Genomic DNA, 20057 nt, shown 5'->3' with positions numbered 1-20057 from the left:
TGAAAAATGAAAGCGCAAATTTATTCTCCGGTGCAAATGGTAATTCTTCATTTCAAAAGTGCAGTATCATCTCAGTTTGCTTTCCTTTTAATCAATGGCGACATATGTTCCTATCACGAACTCATCTACTAAAACTATGTTTATTGATGTTTATTACCTATCGACCTCAATTTTTCATAATTTTAGATGAACAGTAACTTAACATTCCAATTACCGTGAATGGCTGTAGGACAAATTTTGAGCGATCCTGATTAAACTCGAAGTAGCAGAAGGATGTTCCGAATTTCAATGTAGATACGCGCAGAGAGTTTTATGTTCAGCTTCGTTTTCGTAAGCCATAAAGTATAACAAGCTGCTAAGGCAAAACTTCCTTACTGTAACTCATAAGATGCTATTTACTTTCAATAATTCATGCCACATTGGAGGTTAAGAGAGTGTTAAATTATTGCATGTGGAATTTTGTATTAGACTACTATTCAAAAGATTTTACTTTACAAATTGACATTTACCGCTGTTTGCTTAATACCGTGAGCAAAATTGAAATTTGCAAAACTCCCATTTAATTTAAAACTGGGGCAAAGAAAGTTAAATTTTACCACGGGAGTTTAGTTTCCATGTAATTACTTCATTCCAACAGCAAGACAAAAATCTGCAAAACTTTTATTTCGTTTAAAATTTCTCATCGCTTGCTTCCGAAAGAAGAAAATTTTATTTTGAAAAATTAGATCTGATCTCCTCTATTTTTTTTCCTTTACTATAATTGCCTTCTCTTTTGTCTTAACTGCTCCGTTGAAAGGAGTTTGCTCTAACTCTGACCAGGAGTACCAAACGTTAACATGTTTTACTCATCTACTAAAGTTCCATATTTTGATTACGTAAACCCACATTAAAATTACTCCTTAACGGAAGAGAAATCTCATTATGATAAAAGTGAGCTGAAATTTATTCAACTATTTTCGTGTAAAACACCATATTTCGATCTTGTGAACCCACATTAAAATTACTCTTTAACAAAAGAGAAATCTCCTTATTTTACGATAAAATTAGGTTAAATTTTTAAACATGTCTGTTTTTAGATTTTGCTTTTTTTTTAGATATTTCGCATAAACGAAATCATTACTTACTTTTATTCACGAAAGTCAAAATCCTTTAACCGTCTGACCGGCCAGGGTTTTTGCTAAGAAAGCAGAAATTTTCCAAAACTACTGTGAGAAAAAAATATTTTCTTGATTTTGATGTAAAAATTCTCCTGGTATTTTATACCAGAATTTGTGTACTTTTAATATATTGCTTTAATTTCTTTGACATTTTTTAATACGCACGTATATATACGTTCTTACAGATATCACAAAAAAATTTCTAGTTAGCCGGTTAGGCCTTGCCGGTTAGAGAGTTTTAATTACTCGACTTGTCAACCTAATCTTGATTAAACCTTGATTTTTTTCACTTTTCCTTCTTACAGTAACCAATTTTTAGTCTGCGAATAGTATCTCATTTCTTACTTTTGATTTCGGCCAGAATGTTGCGATTTCAAAAGCATTAATTGAAGCTGCGAATGCGTTACAATTGATCCAATATCAAAACAAGCTTTTTTGTTTTAACGTTTCTTTACTAACTAAGTATACAGCATAATAAAAGAACTCAGAAGGTTCTAAATTTTAATTTTTAGAGTATTACATACCCTGATCACAATATTTTTCAACTGTTTGTAAACAACGTAGCCTACTTATAGTTCATGATAGTCTCCTAGTTATATAATCCATATAACGTGGACTCTCATGAATTCAAAAGTGTATAGTATATCTAAACTCTTAGAATTACTGAAAGTATTCTAGATAGAAACGGCATGCTATGCTCATATGGGTAGCAACGAAAATAAGTATGTAAGTATATTTTAAACGCCATACACTCGTAGCCTTACCAAAAGAACTCAAAACAAAACTTCCTCTGAAATAGATTTGAGGCAAATAGTTCGGACTAATAAAATTTGTTAAGATTTTTTCTTAACCGAGAGTTTTTAAGCTTCAGTTTTTGCTCGAATTATGCGATTTCAAATTAATTAGTATTCATTATATAAGGGTTGTTCAAATTACAAAGTACAAAACGCCGTAACAAATAAACCAGTTTGAAGTTTGAATATGCAGCCAGTGCGTGTGAGAACATCATGGCATTCACATTGCAAAATTCTACGATTGAGGAGCAGCGAGGTGTTATCCGATTTCTGACTGTGGAAGGGTTTAAACCGGCCGATATTCATCGCCGGATGATGGTCATATACGAGGAAGACTGCGCATCCCACAAGTTAGTGAGAAAAGTTTAGTGCTAGGTTTCGTGAAGGTCTAGAGTGTTTGAGTGATGAGCCGAGACCAGACAATGAAGACACAGTAATCATTGCCGAACTCGTCGACAAGGTGAACGTCCTGGTGAGAAGTGACATCTCAAAGGGAAGCGCTTCAAACTCGGACGACGAACTGAAGGACACAGTGGAGGACTCGCTGCTGTCAAGGTTACATGAATTTTGGGAATAGGAAATCCCCTGGCTCGTGAAACAGTGGGATAGTTGTGCTCAAGTCTTTGTTGATTACTTGTGAATAAAGACTTCATTATATCCCATATAGACTTCAGTATATAGTATGGTTTCTTACCTTTTCATTTGAACACCCCTTACATATCAAAGCTCTTTCATATTTTTAAGTATTTTTCTGGTACTCTGAATATTTTACTCCCTTTCTCCGAGGCACTATTAAATGTGGAGTAGAATTAATGTAGGAGAATGCGGAATAAAATAATTAAGATGTCATCTATGTAATCTAATAAGATTTTTTCATGTAAATTTTTCAGAAATCTATTTCTACCTTGATTCTACGCTACAACGAACACGGTTATATCGAACAGCTCCAAAAGAAGTGGTTTGGAAGAGTGCCTTGTTTTAACCACTCAGTGCATCGTCTCAACAAGCCGAAGCCTTTGAGTCTGGGAGCCGTAGCGGGAGTTTTCGTAATGCTGTTGCTAGGTCTTGTTGTTGGCATCATCATCCTTATCATTGAGCACGTGGTCTTCAAGCGATTTTTACCTGAACTTCGCAAGAAACCACCCGAATGCTTCTGGAGGAGTCCCAACGTAATGTTTTTCAGTCAGGTATGTTTTTTTAAAGAAAAATCCACGAAAGTTGTCATGTAAATATTTCTTTCTTCATTTAATACGTATTTGAACTTTAGTGTGAATTAATTTGTTTACTGCATGTATTTGTGCTGTAAACTGTATGCAGGATTCCACTGTTTATTATCCCCCATTAGAAGAATTTCAAACATTATTAGCTTCGCTGTTTAAGAAACTAAACCAGTGGTCTTCAAACTTTATCGACTTGCGTAATTGTAAAGTTTTTTTCGGTAAAGTTGTAATTGTAAGGTTTAAGGGGGGGAGGGAACTCCATTCTATTCCTAGAAAAATATACCTTAAAATAATATTTAAAGCAGATAACTCTGTTGTAAGTACTTTATGTAAAGTAACGAAAAGTAACATATAATTTTTAACATAAAATTAGTGTAATTTACTCATTAATAGTGCACTCCAGGTGCGATATACATTTGCATTATATTATTTAGTGAATGGGATAAGTTTGCATTCTTTTACATAAACTGTCAAAAACTGGCTCTATTCATGTTATCTGCAGTCGCATTTTATATTCTATATTTAATTTGCTTCTATATCTGTTTTTGTTCTTATATACGTTGAGAGAGATTTTTCCCTTAAATATGTTGTGCCGAATGGCATTAAAATGTTTATAACCCTGTGAGAAACTTTTGAGTATTTTGCATGAATCTGCAACCGAAATTTTAGAAGCTGCTCTTTAAATTTAGATCTTAATACCAAATGTGTTGATATGTCGATAAGTCCCCCCCCCGAGGGTCGACGTAGAGAACTCTGCGAAGCTACCGACTAGCATCTGTACCTAGGCAGTCTCGCCCATGGGGGTATACAAATTACAAACCTAGTGGTACTGGAGGCCTTAGTATTATCTCATTGGTCGGCCCCTGGGTCTGGCAGGTCCTAGAGCTTAGGGCTCTAGAAGTCAAGGGAGGTAGCGTCTCGGGTACGCTTATTATGTCTCTGAGCGACTGCTAGGTAGCAAATTGACGACCAGCGACGCCCTGTGGTCTTTGTTACACCAGGTGCTCTGGTGTCAATCCCTCCAAGGTTCGAGGTCATGGGTTGAACCCCTGTGCCTGTTTGGCGGGGGTGCGGACTCGCAGTGCCCTTGCGGAACGACGAATATGCCGTATGGTTATCTTATCTTCCCTTTTCCTCATCGGCAAGTGTTTGGATTTATCTCAGTACTCTTCATTTTTATATTTATTACATGCTCCGCCAATTGGCACTACACGGAAGAGGTGGGATGCCCAGAGGTGACGTGTTAACGGAGACTGACTGGTATCCACGTTAATAGGAAACGCCCATGTAGCTAGCCCGTTTGTCGGGACTCGGAACAGCGGACCGAATTACCAGTGTTACTGCTTTTACCACTCGGGCGCTGGTAGGCCTATCACAAAATTCGAACGGATTTTGTATGAAGTCATGCTTGGTTTTCTCTTCTGGGAAATATTCTCTTACAATTTTCAACACAAAAATGTAACCCATTATATAATTTTTCACACTATCATCTAAACGTAATTTATTTTCTATTAGAAAACTGGTTAGTTTTGCAAAGCATTTCACGTCATTTTCTTAGACATGTGTCAAATGTCTATTGCGGAAACTCAGGGTTTGACTAATCTAATCTGTTTGGTTTGTTGGTTTGGTTTATTTAATTATGGCAAAGCACACTACGGCTATCTGCATAAGGGGAGGGATGCCTTCATGGAGGACTTTCTAAGGGAAACTGGCTCGTATATACGTTACACATGGAGAAAACCACGAAAACGCCCATGCAGCCAGCCCGTTCGCGGTATTAGAATCTCGGACCGAACTACCAGTGTTCAGCGACTTTACCGCTCGGCCGCTGGTAGGCCACTAACCTAATCTGATGTTCGGAACATATTTTGAAAACCGGCCCCCCCAGCGGCCAAGCTGTAAAGTCGCTGAACGCTGATAGTTCGGTCCAAGATTCGAATCCCGCGAACGGGCTGGCTGCATGGGCGTTTTCGTGGTTTTCCCCATAGGTAACGTGTATACGAGCCAGTTTCCTTGGAAAGTCTTCCACGAAGGCATCCCTCCCCTTAGACAGATAGCCCCCGAATCTTTGCCATAATCACGCAAACCAAACCAAAATCAGTTTGAAGACCACTGAGCATTCTATTGAATGTTTCGATCTTCTTAAAAATCTTTTTAAAAAATTTTCAAAATTTGGAATCAAAATATTGCTATACATTAATATATAAATGCTTATACATTAATAAATATATTTTATGAATTTCGTATCTATATTATTATTAGATGTGTACTTGTGAATGTTGGTTGTGAAGTTTTATCCAGTGTTGTATTTTACACTGCCCTAAGTTTCTCAAATTCTTAAAGCGTAGAAGATGATGGATAAAATGCGTTAACGTTTTGCATTTGTTGCTCATCAAAGCCCACTGGAAAGGTTTTGGGAATATTTTCGTGAATACTAGAACTTACGTTTTTAATTCATTAAGAGCTTCGAATGTTGCAAGCCGTCTACAAAAGTCATATGCAAGAAGAAATACAGTCAATTAAATAAAAACCTGAAACATAGATTTTTTCCGAATTAGAATGAAATTTGAAGTAACATTTTAATATTTTATTACATATAAAATTTAGGCCGTGATCGAGTGTTTAATGTTGTAAGTACATAAGTATTAACTTTCTTAATTTAGATTAATTGTTAGCTTTTTAAAAAATAAAACTTTCTTAATTTCTTCTTGTTCTCAAGTTAAAATAAAAGTTTAAGTTTATCGAAAAATTAAAAACAATAACAATAATAATATCTCAACAACGCACTTCCGTAAAACATGTGTGTCATATTTGACCCAAAATGAGGTAAATACTTACATAATAGAGTCCAGCAAACTCGACTCCCGGTATCTCGACAACATTTTAGGAACTTTTTTAAGATATCTCTCGGCCAAACAGAGCAAATCTTACATACAGTACATATAACTATTATTTATGCGTATGTCTTTTCTGTTCTGTTCAAAGATGTGGGCGTTGTTTTTCTGTAATTTTTGCTGTTTTCGCATAATGCCACTATTCTTGGAACTGCTTAACAAGCTTCAAGATATGGCAACAAGATATAAATCTTTGGCAACGCTGTTTGCTTCTGTCGAAGATACGAAATAGTCAAGTAGCTGCTGCCCTCTGGCTCACACCCCCTTCTATTGTTGCGAAATGTTAGGAGACTTGTCTGAAGTTTTGTGCCTGCATCTTATTGCAAACTAAACTCACACCAGTTCATTGCGGATATCGTTTCTCTGCTCACATCCAGGCGTATAAGTGTTACATATTTCTGGGAACTTTTGATGTTCTGTGAAGTGAGACTGTCGTTCGAAACGAAAGGAAACAAACTAAGGTGATAATGGAAATGAAGAAGAAGTTAGGTGCCTTAAACCTTAAAGAGATTGGACAAAGGAAAAATTGTAAACAAATTATCATGGATTTAGTTGTTCGACGGACTACTTTGACAGGGTGGGAAAAGAAGAGGTCCAAAATAGAGTCTTGGTGTGTGAAAAGAGCCTGTACGTATAATTTAAAGGAAAGAAAAAGTACGAAAGTTGGTTATTTTATTTATGGTTCAGTCAGCAAACGGAAAACTCATTTCAGGACCAATTTTAGAAGAGAAAGCCTGAAACATTATAAAAATCATATTATGCGCATTACAAAGGATTAAATATTAAAAAGAGTTCTAGAAAACCCACCCCTTATTCCGTAAAACTCGACAGTCTCTCAGTCCACATTATGTCGGATTTGCGAGACTCTATTGTAATAGATCCTCTTTTTTTAATGTAATATTAACTTTTCTTTCGAATTAGAGTAAAATTAGAAAAAATATTTTAAGATTTTAGTATATTTAAAATTCGGTAAGTGATCAAATGTTTAATGCCATAAGTACATAAGTGTTAACATTATTAATTTAAATAAAGTTTGCTTTTTAAAAGCTAATATATATATATATATATATATATATATATATTCTTGTTCTTCTTAGGTTAAAACAAAAGTTACAATATAAAAAAGAATTTAAAAACGAAAACGCTAATAATATCTCATAGACGCCTTTCCTTAAAAACTACCTGTTACACTTGAGTGTTATACAGTTAAAAATACGGCCAAAAACTTTTATAACAAATTCTTTTATATGCATTATTAATTTATAGCTATTTATTGCATTTTTTTCCTAGAAGTTGTACAGATTCATCAATAAAGTGGAACTTGTTTCTCCGCATCATTCAGCTAAAGAAATTGTTACCAACCTCAAAGAAGGTCAGATATTCAGCCTATTTCAGAAGAGTGTGAAAAGGGTAAGGTTCAGAAAGATGTTCAAAAAGACACCCAATGGGTGTTTTAAAAAGCTTGCACAATCTTTTGAATGACCTATCATAGATCGGCAGTCTCAGTTTAAGAAATGAATTAAATATCATTAAATAAGACACTTAGGTCGTTGAATATTTTTCAGTTAACAAAATACATAATAAAATTTAGCTTTTATACAGGCCGCATAAAGAAGTACTTCCATAAGTGAAGAAAAATACAGAGGGTGTTTATACATTTTTGTAACAATTTGGATTTTCTCCATGAATTTAAAAATTTAATTCGGATTACTATCAGAAATACGTTTTAACACCTTATTTTAAAGAAGAAGTTTCATATCATTATCCAAACAATCTCCACTGTGTTAAGTTCCATCAGGATAAGGTTCCGAGCCATACCTCTATATCCACTGCTCTATTTTTGGAAAAAACCAGAATTGAAGCCATTCCCTTTAAATGCATCCCACCCAAGTCCACGGATTACTGTGCATTTGTACTTTTAAAACAAGCTCTTTATAAGCGACATCCTAAAACATTGGAAAAACTCTGGAAGAGTGTGATGGAGGAGTGGAATAAAATCAACCTTGATGTTTTAAGAAAAAGACTTTTATCTGGAAATCGAGGTGTAATAAGACAGTTCAACAAAAGGGCTTTCGGAAAGAAGAAAATTAGAAAATAAAATTCTAAGGTTTGTTTATATACGAGTATAAATCTTTTCAAACTCGTTGCAAAAATGTGTGATCCTCTGTAATCATATTCATGAGATCAAAATTACTTGAGATACTGTTCAAAATCAAAACTTTCTGGGATCGTGTACCGATATTACTAAGAACAGTACTGTTTGTTAAGTTTTCGAAAGCAAGTTCTAAAAAGATAGCTTTTACGTCTTTCCAAATTCCTGTTCTTGTAAATATTAAAAGGCTAACAAATGTACAGATTTTAATATAAAGTAGGTGGAAAATATTATAAACGTTAAATTGTATATTTAATGGAATTTATTCTTATACCCGAAAACCTTACATTCTTTAATTTCTTCGGATAAATATGTTTAAAGACACGTAATTCTAACCATTGCTTTCAGAGTCATATCTGCATATTGCATATACCAAACTTGTTAGTTGTTTTAAAAAAATTAGGATGAGGGTGTAAGAAACTAATTCGAGCTTCTTTATAGAAATTTACTTTGAACTTTAATCTCGTATACTTTACTAATAGATGTTTATTGTGGCCAAAATTATTGCAGCGTACCTGATTTAATTTATGTTTTAAACTCAAGCCTTTAGTCAACTATTCAAGGTTTGTGTTTAAAATAAGCTATTCAAGGTTTGTGTTTAAAATAAGCTATTCAAGGTTTGAGTACAATCAACCATCCAAGAGATACTTAGTCGTGCAAATCTTTAGAAACGCGGTATAAAAAAGGGACGTTCTCTGATGTGATTACCAACTTATAAGATGATGGGTACGCGGACGTAAATGTTTTATGCATTTCTGCGTGGATTTGTTATACAATGCCTTTCCTGTAAAGTTTCTGTTTGATGCATTACAGGTAAACTAGGCAAATCGTTCCATTCAATAACATTTACCTCTAGCAGCTTGTGTATTAAATTTATAAGTGTATTAGTTCAGACATGCCCGATGATGGCGCAAATATTTACGCAATTTCAATGCAGTAACGTTTAAGTGACATACACGGTGATTTGAGAAATTGAATTTTCCTATTTTGAGTTTGAAGAACTTTGCTCTCGTATAGATTTAACTTAAAATTTGCTAATCGTAGCGCTGTGTAATCCCCACATTCCTTATTTTAAAGTTGCAATACATTACTTAGTGCTAAAATATGTGATTTATTCCCTTACCGCGTGTTTGCAAAGAATGTGTAATTTACATTAATTTAAATGTACTACATACTGAACGAAAAAGTTGCAAAAAATGATAGTTTGACTTTCATTTTTAGGTTTCCGATAGCTGGTCGCTTCAAAGAAGAAATTAATTTATACTAGTTTGTTTAAACTATAAGTAATACTTTAATATGTAGAGACAATAAATCATTTTATTTCGGAGCAGGAAACACGAAAAATGCGCAGCGCTTTTGCCGCGTTTCGAACTCCGTATCTTCCGACTGCTAGGCGGACGTACTTTCTAGTTACACCAGGAAAGCAAACCCTAAGGAGGAAGAAAATAACTTAAAAATTTTATAAAAATTTTGTTAAGAACGAAAAATACATTGCCTACGAAAGTTAAGGAACAGCAAGTTTTTTGTATATGATTTAGGAATGAAGCAACGTAGAAATAAGAAATTTAGTGCACATGTTCAGTATACAGTTCTTTAATGAATGCGACACAGAATGTTTAAGGTTCAACACAAACGTGCATTACTAGAAAAAAAATTGCAGTCTTGTCAGAGAATTCTAGTCATTAGAAAAACAGTACATCACAGTTTTTTTTGAAGAAACATGTGGTGGTAACATTACAAAAATGGGTTATAATAAAGAATCTGTCCACCCATAGCTGCAACCCTATTGGTGACAGCGACGTTCCATGCTGTCAATTAAGTTGGTCATCGAAATGGAATTCTTGTTCAAGCAAATCTAACGACCTCAAAATTTCCTTCAGCAACCCGGGCTCGGTGCGGTCGCGCATTGCTGTCCATCAGAAGAAATTCAGGACCAATACCAGTGGCATATGGGCGGACATATTGGTCAAGGATCTCGTCTCGATATCTCACACCGGTCAAAGCTTTTCCATGGAACACATGCAAGACAGAGTGACCATTGAGAGAGATCTCAGCCCAAACTATTATTCTACCATCTCTGTAATTGTGTCTTTCCACAATTTGGGATTGGTTGAACCTGGTGCGTTGTTTCCTCAGGTCAGCTGACGACCTGAATCACACTCCATTGTGAACCTGGACTCTTCTGTGAAGAGAATGGATGCCCATTGTTGACTGGTTCAGAAGACGTGTCCTTTTTCCCAATATAAATGGGTACCTCTCTGTCCTCGGATCAACGGAACACAAGCAACTGGTCGTCTTGCATACAGACGTGTATTGTGTAGGCGTTTCCGCATTGTAGTAGCTGAGATTCTTGTTCCTGTTGCCACTCAATGATCTGCCATGTGCCGAGGCACAATAGGTTTGCTCCTTCTTCGGATTGAAAGAGCTAAATAACAGTGGCCCGCAGGTGTTGTAAATCTTGGTCTGCCTGGAACATGTCTTCTAGACACAGAATTCTCGGATTCAAACTGATCTATAGCCGGTGGACCACACTACGAGAGACATTGAAGACGTCCAGCAGCATCAGCTTGTGACATCCCCATTTCGATCCATCCGATCGCCCACCACCTCAAAGAATCAGGCAAACGACTTCACCTGAATATTGATAGACTCTTCTAGATATTGTCAATTCTGGATATTGTCTTCTGGATAAGTATTCATTTCTATATAGTAAAAATAGTAGCTATTGTTTTTGTATATATTCTCTAAAACTTCATTACTATCATGCATATAAACTGTGAATTTAAATGTTGCTGACATTTTTGTAATGGTGAACTTTGAAAAACATGCTGTTCCTTAATTTTTGGAGGGCAGTTTAAATAAAAGTAAAAACGTTGTCCTATTATAAAGAGTAATTAGTGAAATTTTACAGATACTGGAGCAATTAGATTTACCGTTGTACCGTTATTCCAGTATACTGGTTCATATATAACCTAGCGCAAAAAGGGTAGACAGTTTTGTGTTGTACAAAGTTAGAAAATTTACACGTAGAATTTTTAATGTTGCTTTTTTACTTTCAGTTATAACAAATATTCGGAGCAAGTGTTTTTTAATTCATTCGCCAAAAAAAGTGTGCAAATAAAGAAATTAAAAAATTGTTGCAATCAAACGGATTTCATCATGTTCGACCTTAATTTTAAAAATCAAAGTATCAATATTTAATTTCTGTGTGAGGCAAAAATAATGCAGTACGCATCTATTACACTACTTAATATATTTCTTTCTTGTGATTTCTCTTAGATGCATTGTTTCAAATTAAGAAATAAATCAAGGTAGGCTTTCAGAAGAGAACAATTTGGGTCACTTGATGTTTACTGAATACATATACAAAATTAAATGTGTGTACGTGTTCCATAGATGGAGGGAAAAAGTTGATTAGGGAAAAATCTATTCTTGTTCGAGTTGTTGGGAAGGATATCGTACCATAATCAAAATTATTCGGAATATTACTAATTTACAGTAGGGAACTAAACCATTTACAAACTGCATTAAACACAGCAATGCATGGCAAAACCTTTCATATTGAAGAAACGCAAATATGTAAGAGCAGTTAAAATTTTAAAAGCCGCCCAACTGGTATAGTGGTAGCGTCGCTGAGTGGTGTGCCATAGAGCCCGGGTTCGAATCCCGGAGATGGCATGGATGTTTGTAAATGTATAGTATCGGCAAAGAATCTCTAGGGGAACTATAGCTTCTTTGGTATCGGTGTGCCATGGCGGCTTGCCGTGAGCTGAAAGTCCTCTCGTGTGGTTTTGTGGAATTAGAGAGGGGCGGGAGGCCTTCGGACCCGTCCCCCCCCCAAGATGCTGTCCTTTAGAATTGGGGGCGGAACTGAGCAAAATCGCATTGTCACCTGAATTGTGCTCACGGGTGTTGCCAACGGCGGGCGTAATCTAGCCCTCCTTGTCATGAGGAATTTCGTGTGCTTCAGCTGAATACGTCAGACAAGTGAGCATAAACAACAAAATTTCAAAATAAGAATAAAATATTCCTACGAATGTATTTCAAATTCCTGTAAGTAAAAATTTTTATTTTTCAGAAATCTGCTTTATACGCCTCCTCAAATTCACATATTCAATATTCTTATTTCTTTTTTAATCAGTGAAATGAGTTTAAAATCATATAATTTTGAGCAGTATTTTTCCCAAGACAGTTATTATGCATATTATAAAACGATTTTTACTAAAATGAAGAACTATTACTAACTGGAAGTTTCTTAGCTCGTATAAGTGACTATATGAGCTAAGATAATTGAATAATGTAGAAATTTATATTTACATACATCTATAACTTTCACTTACATGGAAAAGGTACAAAATTTTTGCATGGAATTTTACATAGAAACATACATTTTACATATTTTACATATAAAAATTTTTACATGGAAAAGGTACAAAATTAAACTTTTTCACAAAAAAAAAAAATATTTAATTTTGTACCTTTTCCATGAAATGTGTCCATGAAATTTTTCATGAAATGTATGGCCAACCTGAATAAATTGAAACCACGGGAAAATAATTCAAAAAATTTTTAATCCTGGAAAATTATTTTGAGACATGTAATGCTGGTAATGTAATTTATTAAACTTATAGTAAAAGTAGTAGCTATAACTGTATGTTTGAATTATATTACAATTACTTTAAGTTCCTATTTTTTACTTAATAGTACATACGTCATTTAATTAAAATGTCTTTTAACAAAATTTCACTTTACGCAGAAAGCCAAAGAAGAAGCAAGACGCAGGAAAAGCAAGTCCCAGTTTTTTGAGATGATTCAAGAGATACGAAAAGTGTAAGTTGCTAGATGGATGTAGCTTATTTATTGAACTCGCGGTGTGTTCCCTAATTTGGTATTGTAATGAAGGTACCTATTCGGTACTATTCGGTTTTGAGGGCCGTAAAAAATCACCAAACTGTTGTTGATGCCAGTGGTGCCAAAAATAATTGCGGCAACCCAACGCAAGAAAGGAAGTATAATAGGAAATAACTATCTAAGATTGTTGTTTTAATTTAGAAAGGTTAATTTCATATAATACTTTTTATTATTATAATTTATATTAAAAACGCTAAACGTGACTGAATGGAAGCATAAGAGTTAATAACTATTTCAGGTCATTATTATAATTTATAAAAAAATTGCTAAACATAACTGAATGGATGCCTGCATCGCTATTTCGCTACCGAGTTATCGCTAAAGCGTAGTTTCATCTCGTTGGTTGTTCAACCATAATTTTCTATAATGAATGATGCCTTTTCTTTGAAAAAATTCTCGATAAAGTGCAGAATCGCCCACTTATTTGTATGCCGCTTTTGACAAGGGTAAAAACAATTGGAATTTTGTCAATTTTCTTTTACTTTTTAAGTGAAAATAGGTCGATGTGTACATATATAAAGGGTATGCGCAGTGCCATTTTTGTGCAATTCTGGGATTTTTTTTTTAAGGGAAAATAGGTCGATGTGTACACGGATACCGAGTATGTACAATTCTTAAAAACGCGTCAAGCAATGGGTGATTCTGCACTTTACCCAAAATTCTATTGCACACTTTTCGTCATGGGCAATTCCCAAATTTTAAATCCATAGAATATCAAAAAAGAATTTAATATCAAAAAAGGATTTAAAAATTAAACTAGTCTTTCAATGGCGTCTTAAGAAATATAAACTTACGCAATCTGAAATCAGCGCGTACGCTAGATTTAGCGCACTGTTAAATGGGCGCGTTTGCTAGATTTGGCGGTTTTGCGCATATATTTTCGCTGCAATTTCTTACGGTCCTCAAAACGGAATAGTACCAAATATTCTATGAGCGAACTGACATGATATGCACTGCTGGATATTTAAAATCCATACACCATGGAGAGAAGCAAATAAAGGAATTATATTTATTTTACTAATAAATTAGAAGAATGTACTTGTACACGCATTAGGTATTGTTGAATCAGAAGACGTGAAAAATGAGCAATGCCCTCGCCGGGACTCGAACCTGAGACCTCTCGAATACGCGCCGAGTGTGCTGACTATTACACCAGAAGGCGGGAGAAATACCGTATAAACTTATTAAAATTTCAGATAATTTTGAATTCAGAATCTTACACACAGTAATCAATAATCTAAGCATACTTTTTTGGCAACAACAGCAATGTTACACAACTGCGCATCTGGACTTTAATTGGTAGTTGCTGCGAGTATTGCAATCAATGTGGCTTCAGTTTCATGCCAGAGTCACTTATCACACTGGATGGCAGGTATGCCGCCCGGGAATAGTGGTTAATGATGCTGACTGCCATATCGATGGGCCTGGGCTTGAATTCCGGGAAAGACATGGATGTAAACGTATAATGACTAAAATTAGTTCTGAACCTCGTGTTCTCATTTGTACAAACATGAAACATCTTCATTCGAAAGTAGTGTATAATTTCAGAATGATTAATTATACACAACCTAAGAAATAATTTGTTTTGCTGGCCTTGTCCTCTTCCTCAGATAAAAAATTTTAACTAATTACTTATTTTTATGGCATCCATCAAATTAATATATATATATATATATATATATTATGGCACGATGACTTCGGCTTCTCTTCATCCGATCTACCTCTGGTCTTTCAAATTATATCTCTTCTTCTTATTCCAAATACAGTAATGTTCAAAATACATGTGTAGTGACGATTATATATCTATGATGACCTCATCTGAGAGTAGTATTCTGAATACATTGAATTTCACGTGTCTAACACGACCACCAGCACTGTCCACGGCTGATCTTCTTAGAGAAGATTATGAATTTCCATCATATTTACTCCGCCTCGGTAAAAACTGAGGTAAAACACTATCATTATTGTATTCTTTTGTTTTCATATTATAACTTTAGTTTTCATATTCAAAATAGAGAAAGTTTTGTCGTGATGATAAGTGTGGAGGCACCCGCAGTTAAACGTCTCAATCATGCCTTCGCCTCATAGCTACACACCGCATAAAGGCAGACATTAGGTACTTTTTGGAAACAGAATAAATTGAAAAATTAGCAATCCCTTCGCCGGGAATCGAACCTCGGACCTCTGGAATACGCGCCCAGCTTGCAGAATTTCGAAATTTTTGTTATTTGAATTCCGAGTTTACATTGTAAGGTTTGTCTTAACAGTTATCTTTAGTTAAAGCTACTTTCCTGTCCCTCTTAATTTCAGCCTACAATTTTCTGTCAGAGTATGCTTTTCGAATCGCGGTTAATGCAAATGAAGGAACAGCGGTACTTAAGTCGAAGTTCCACTGACTTCGATAGAGAGCCAAAGATTCTGACTAGAGCGCGTTTGCCTTTTCGCTACACACTCTCTCTCTCTCTCTAAGCTATTACTGCACTCGGCCGTATTTCAGGCCCTTGATAGCTTTGACGTTTAGTCGACGTTTAGGAACCAATTCCTTTAGAATTTTGATAGCTTTGGCTATATATTTTTAGTTAAGCATTAGTTAAGTTTGATTTCTTAGTACTCTTGAGTTAGAGCCCAAGTGGAGGCTTTTCTGTACGCTCTAAGACAGAAGCCGTCTGTAAATTCTTATTTTGAGAAATAAAGGGTAATTAACCCTTCTTAAGTTTACGTTTCTGTTTGCTGAGCTAAAGCGATTATTCGCTTACCAGTTCTCGAGGTTCCACACACATAGCTATAAGAGAAGAGGTGTTGAAACCCTTTAACATTATTTTCATTACCGTTAAAAATGCATGTGAATTAATAACTTACAGAGTGATATTTAATTAATTAATTTACAGTGCAATATAAATCTTATTCAAAGATTTGGAGTTACAAGGTTTTTATGAATTCGATACTTATCGAAAAATAAAAGCCCTCAGTTGCGGAATTTTTCACTAAGAACAGATGCTTTGTTTGGGAATGCATTTATATGTGAACAGCTTATTTTTTTTCCGCAGGTGAAAATTAACAAGAGAGGAACCCGATTAATCGATGAGCATGTACAATCCGTCATTTATCTCCAAGGCAAATTGTATCAGAATCGAAACGCTATCGAATGTCAAGCTGCAGCAAAGAATAAAAAAATTTTATAATTCTTTACATATAGGCGTACATTTTTTATTCAATACGTTGAAGAAAAATTTAACAACAAAAAAAGACTAGGTCGTCATTATTTACTTTCAAGTTTTATCCCACATGGAAAGTTTTCTCGGGAGACTTCAAAATTTGTTTGTTTTTTAGTTTATATTAAAGTAAGTTATTTAATGATTGATCAAACGTGTTAGAGTTATTTGAAATCAATGTCAGTCTGAGAGTTTAATATTTAGCAATCAATATATTCGTATTACAAGGTGTAACCAACCAAAATGTCTTGCAAGTACCAAATTTTAAGGCCGAACATAAATAATTTTTTTCCTTTGCGATATTATTATAAGTATTGTTCTTTATATATGTTTTAATAAATATTTAGCTAGCAAAAATTTTTAAAAATTGTTATTTTGTTAAAAACAATTCTGGCCTGTCAGCTGTTTTTAGATCATGCATTCAGCCCGCATGCAATTTTGAGTTCGAGACCATTGGCATATGACACCAGTAACCTTTAATATTTATCTGCAGCACCGCAAAACATTTGTGAATCCTTCATTCATATGTATTGCCACTCACAGAAGGGCTTCCAAGAGGCATTTTCTAAGTGGAAAATGCTCGGCGGCAAACAGCAAAAGTGTCACAGGAGTGCATGTGACACTTTTGCTCTGTGCGGCCGTAAAGGGGTTATCACATCTAGCGACGGTTCCCGCTAGACGGGACTTTTCTGAGAAACGAGATTCTGGTAGCAACTAAGTTTTTAAACAAGTATGCTTTAGAGGTGTTACCCGAATGGTCTGTTTCCTGTGAGTACCAAAGGATCTCTATCTCCTATGAGTACCAAAGGATCTCAATCTCCTGTGAGTGTGAACCAGAGCAATTGTGAGATGAATGTTTTCCTTATCTCAACTTATAAGGTATTTCTCCCGCTTTCTTGGCATGCCTTCGTGGTGTGGTGGTCTGCACGCTGGGCGCGTATTCCAGAGATCCGCGGTTCGATTCCCGGCGAAGGCGTGTCTATTTTTTCATCTTGCCTGCTTCCAAAAATACCTAATGTCTCTACAAACTCAAGAAAAGATGTTCCGAAGAGGGAAATAATGCATGATATGTAGCTGCAACGTCGTTGCTAGGCTACCAAAATTATGGCCAGCGAGAGATGAGAACGCGAGAGAAAGACCTCGAAGTTGAAACATCCATCTCTTAAGCAGGTGAAAAGATGCGCACGCTAAAATCAGTTAGTTATCTGTAATTTTCGAAATAAAAAGATAATTGTTTTCGTTAAAAGTGGTGTACTTTCTTTAATAACTTCGTTACACTATCTGGGAAGTACCTTTGCTCGAGATAATTATTTAGTGTCTGCTTTACAAACGAGTCTTCTTTTGACAGTCTTCGTTCTTCTGTTAGATTTAATTAAATATTTAAATTATCCAAACCTTCCTTTGTTGAGGCTATTATATGCCTTATCTCCTGAGAATGCGTGATCGTTTCCTTGTGTGTGGCAAAGCCTGTGCCTGCATTCTTATTTCCTTCTGAATATTTTTAATCTTAAAAAGCAATCTGAAAAATGCGTAAGATTGGTGTATGCGTAATGTATCTTTTCTTGTCGATGTTGGAGGAAATTACCAAAATTGATATTTGCGTTTTTTCTGAAGCGAGTGCGCATCCAAATGCACAAGGACTATTCCATCACATAATTAAAGCTGTAGCAGATCTAAAAGTAATAAGATGCCTAAAATAAAACCCTCTGAAGAGTATTATTACAATATGAATATCTATTATTAATTTCTCATATAATATAGGTGCTCTCGTCCTTATATAACAATTCAAGTGAAACTAAAGTCTTTTATCCAATAGCATTCAAACCAACACATTTATAAAACAGTAAAGCTATAAGGTATTTCTCCCACTTCCCTAACGTGCCTTCGTGGTGTAACGCTAGCACGCTGGGCCGATATTCCAGAGGTCCGTGATTCGATTCCCGGCGAGAGCGTTTGCTATTTTTCATCTTTTCTGCCCCTAAAAAAATCCTAATGACTCTTCAAAGCAATGCTATATCTCTCTGTTGAGAAGTACAGGAACTTCACAAATCTTAATCTGACATCAGTAACACAATCATTTTCTTCTCATGCTTCCCTTCATCTTGTAGGGACCTCCCTTTTATCTGCTAACTATGTGTGGAGGAATCTAGTGAACTACTAAGCGAATAATCACTTAAGTCCAGAAACGTAGCTCAAGAAGAGTCAATTACCCTTTATTCCTGAAACTAAAGGTATACAGATAGTCCCTTTCTCAATGCGTACAACAAAGCCTCCACTTGGGCTTAAAAATGTAAGAAATAAGAACTTAACTAATGACTAACTAAAGAGATTTAACCGAAGATAACACACGTTCTAAATACTTGGCCTCTAATATTAAATTAGCTAGCGAAGCTATCAAGGGCCTGTAAGAAGGCCCAGCATAGTAACATGGCTTTAGTGGCATTTGCTTTCATATTCACAGTCAGTACTGGCATTTTATTATTTACTATTAATATCTACACAGTAAAACATAGTAAAATTTGTAATATAATAAATTATTTATTGCATCCTACAGCCTACACCACGATCATAACACAAACATCGCATAACAACGTGAACAGAACGGCGTCATATTGCTTGTTTGGGAATTTCTTCTCATGGAGGTAGCGGGGGAGGGAATGGAATTTTTTTCCTCACGTTCGCGTTAACACGGAGAAAAATAGTTTTGCGATTATGAATGAACGTGGTAGCGTTAAAGAGATGATGGTTGATACCAATATTTATTTCTAATATCCAGAAATGTAAGTGGGTATGTGTGTTTAGTCAGAGAACCAACTCGTGGCAAAAACCACCTCCTTAAGATGATCGCCTCTGAAACAGACCAATATTTCTGATGAAAACATAAGTATATTTTGGTATTGAACATTCCCTCTGCAAGAAGACCATTCACAAAGAAAATTCTGCAAATGTAGCTGGTCGCCTTAGGGAGATTCATTTCGTAGACGACCACATCTAAAAGATAAATGCATTTCTGAGAACATGAGTATATATTGATATTGAGCAAAACCTCTCTAAGGTGACCATTTGCAAATATGCGTTTTTATTTGGGGCTGGTCGCCTTAGAGAGACCTCGTTGTGTGAGGCATCTATGATTACTACTATTATTTCCGACAAAAGTTTTTAAAAATCAAATATTTAAGCATATTTAGTAAAAACCCTCTCTAAAACGACCACCTGCATTTCCAGTTTACTCTGACGGTCTTAAAAAGATCATATTTTCATTCTATTTATTTTATTGTTTACAAGAATTTTTTTTTTTTTTTTTTTTTTTTTTTTTTTTTGTATTACTTCTATCTATTAACATCAGATAGAACATTATCATAAACCCATATAAACTAACAGAAGATTCATTATTATATAAATAGCAGTAAGAAAACCAGTAAAAATCAATATAAACCAATACAAACCAGCAGAATGTTCTGACATTGATGTTGGTTGTATGGGTTTCAATTGATACCAGTAAGAAAAATCCTCAGAGATCAATAGAAACCAGTAAAAGTCGGTAGAGACCAACAAAAATTCTATAGGTACCAGTAGAAAGTTTGACTGGTTTTTATGGGGCATTTTGAAATCAGTAACAAAAACCTACAGATACCAGTTAATGTCAATAGAAACCCATAAAAAGTTTTACTGGTTTCTATGGGGCATTTTTAGCAGGGATCTCTACCAAAGTCAGTG

General features: G+C 35.1%; 1 protein-coding gene across 1 annotated transcript in view; it reads left to right on the top strand.

Moving 5' to 3' along the window:
* LOC118191555 (glutamate receptor ionotropic, NMDA 3A-like) overlaps nucleotides 1-20057 on the top strand; it is a 391320-nt gene that overhangs the window by 357640 nt on the left and 13623 nt on the right. Inside the window, exons 11-13 of the mRNA XM_085817752.1 lie at nucleotides 2842-3138; nucleotides 7356-7475; nucleotides 12974-13047. Coding sequence (XP_085673878.1) covers nucleotides 2842-3138; nucleotides 7356-7475; nucleotides 12974-13047 — 491 coding nt within the window. The remainder of the gene's footprint in view (nucleotides 1-2841; nucleotides 3139-7355; nucleotides 7476-12973; nucleotides 13048-20057) is intronic.

This window comes from Stegodyphus dumicola, chromosome 5 (assembly GCF_044657685.1).
Source record: "Stegodyphus dumicola isolate Sdum_Otavi_A_Nest chromosome 5, ASM4465768v1".
Taxonomy (NCBI): domain Eukaryota; kingdom Metazoa; phylum Arthropoda; class Arachnida; order Araneae; family Eresidae; genus Stegodyphus; species Stegodyphus dumicola.
This window is presented reverse-complemented; position numbering and strand designations above follow the sequence as displayed.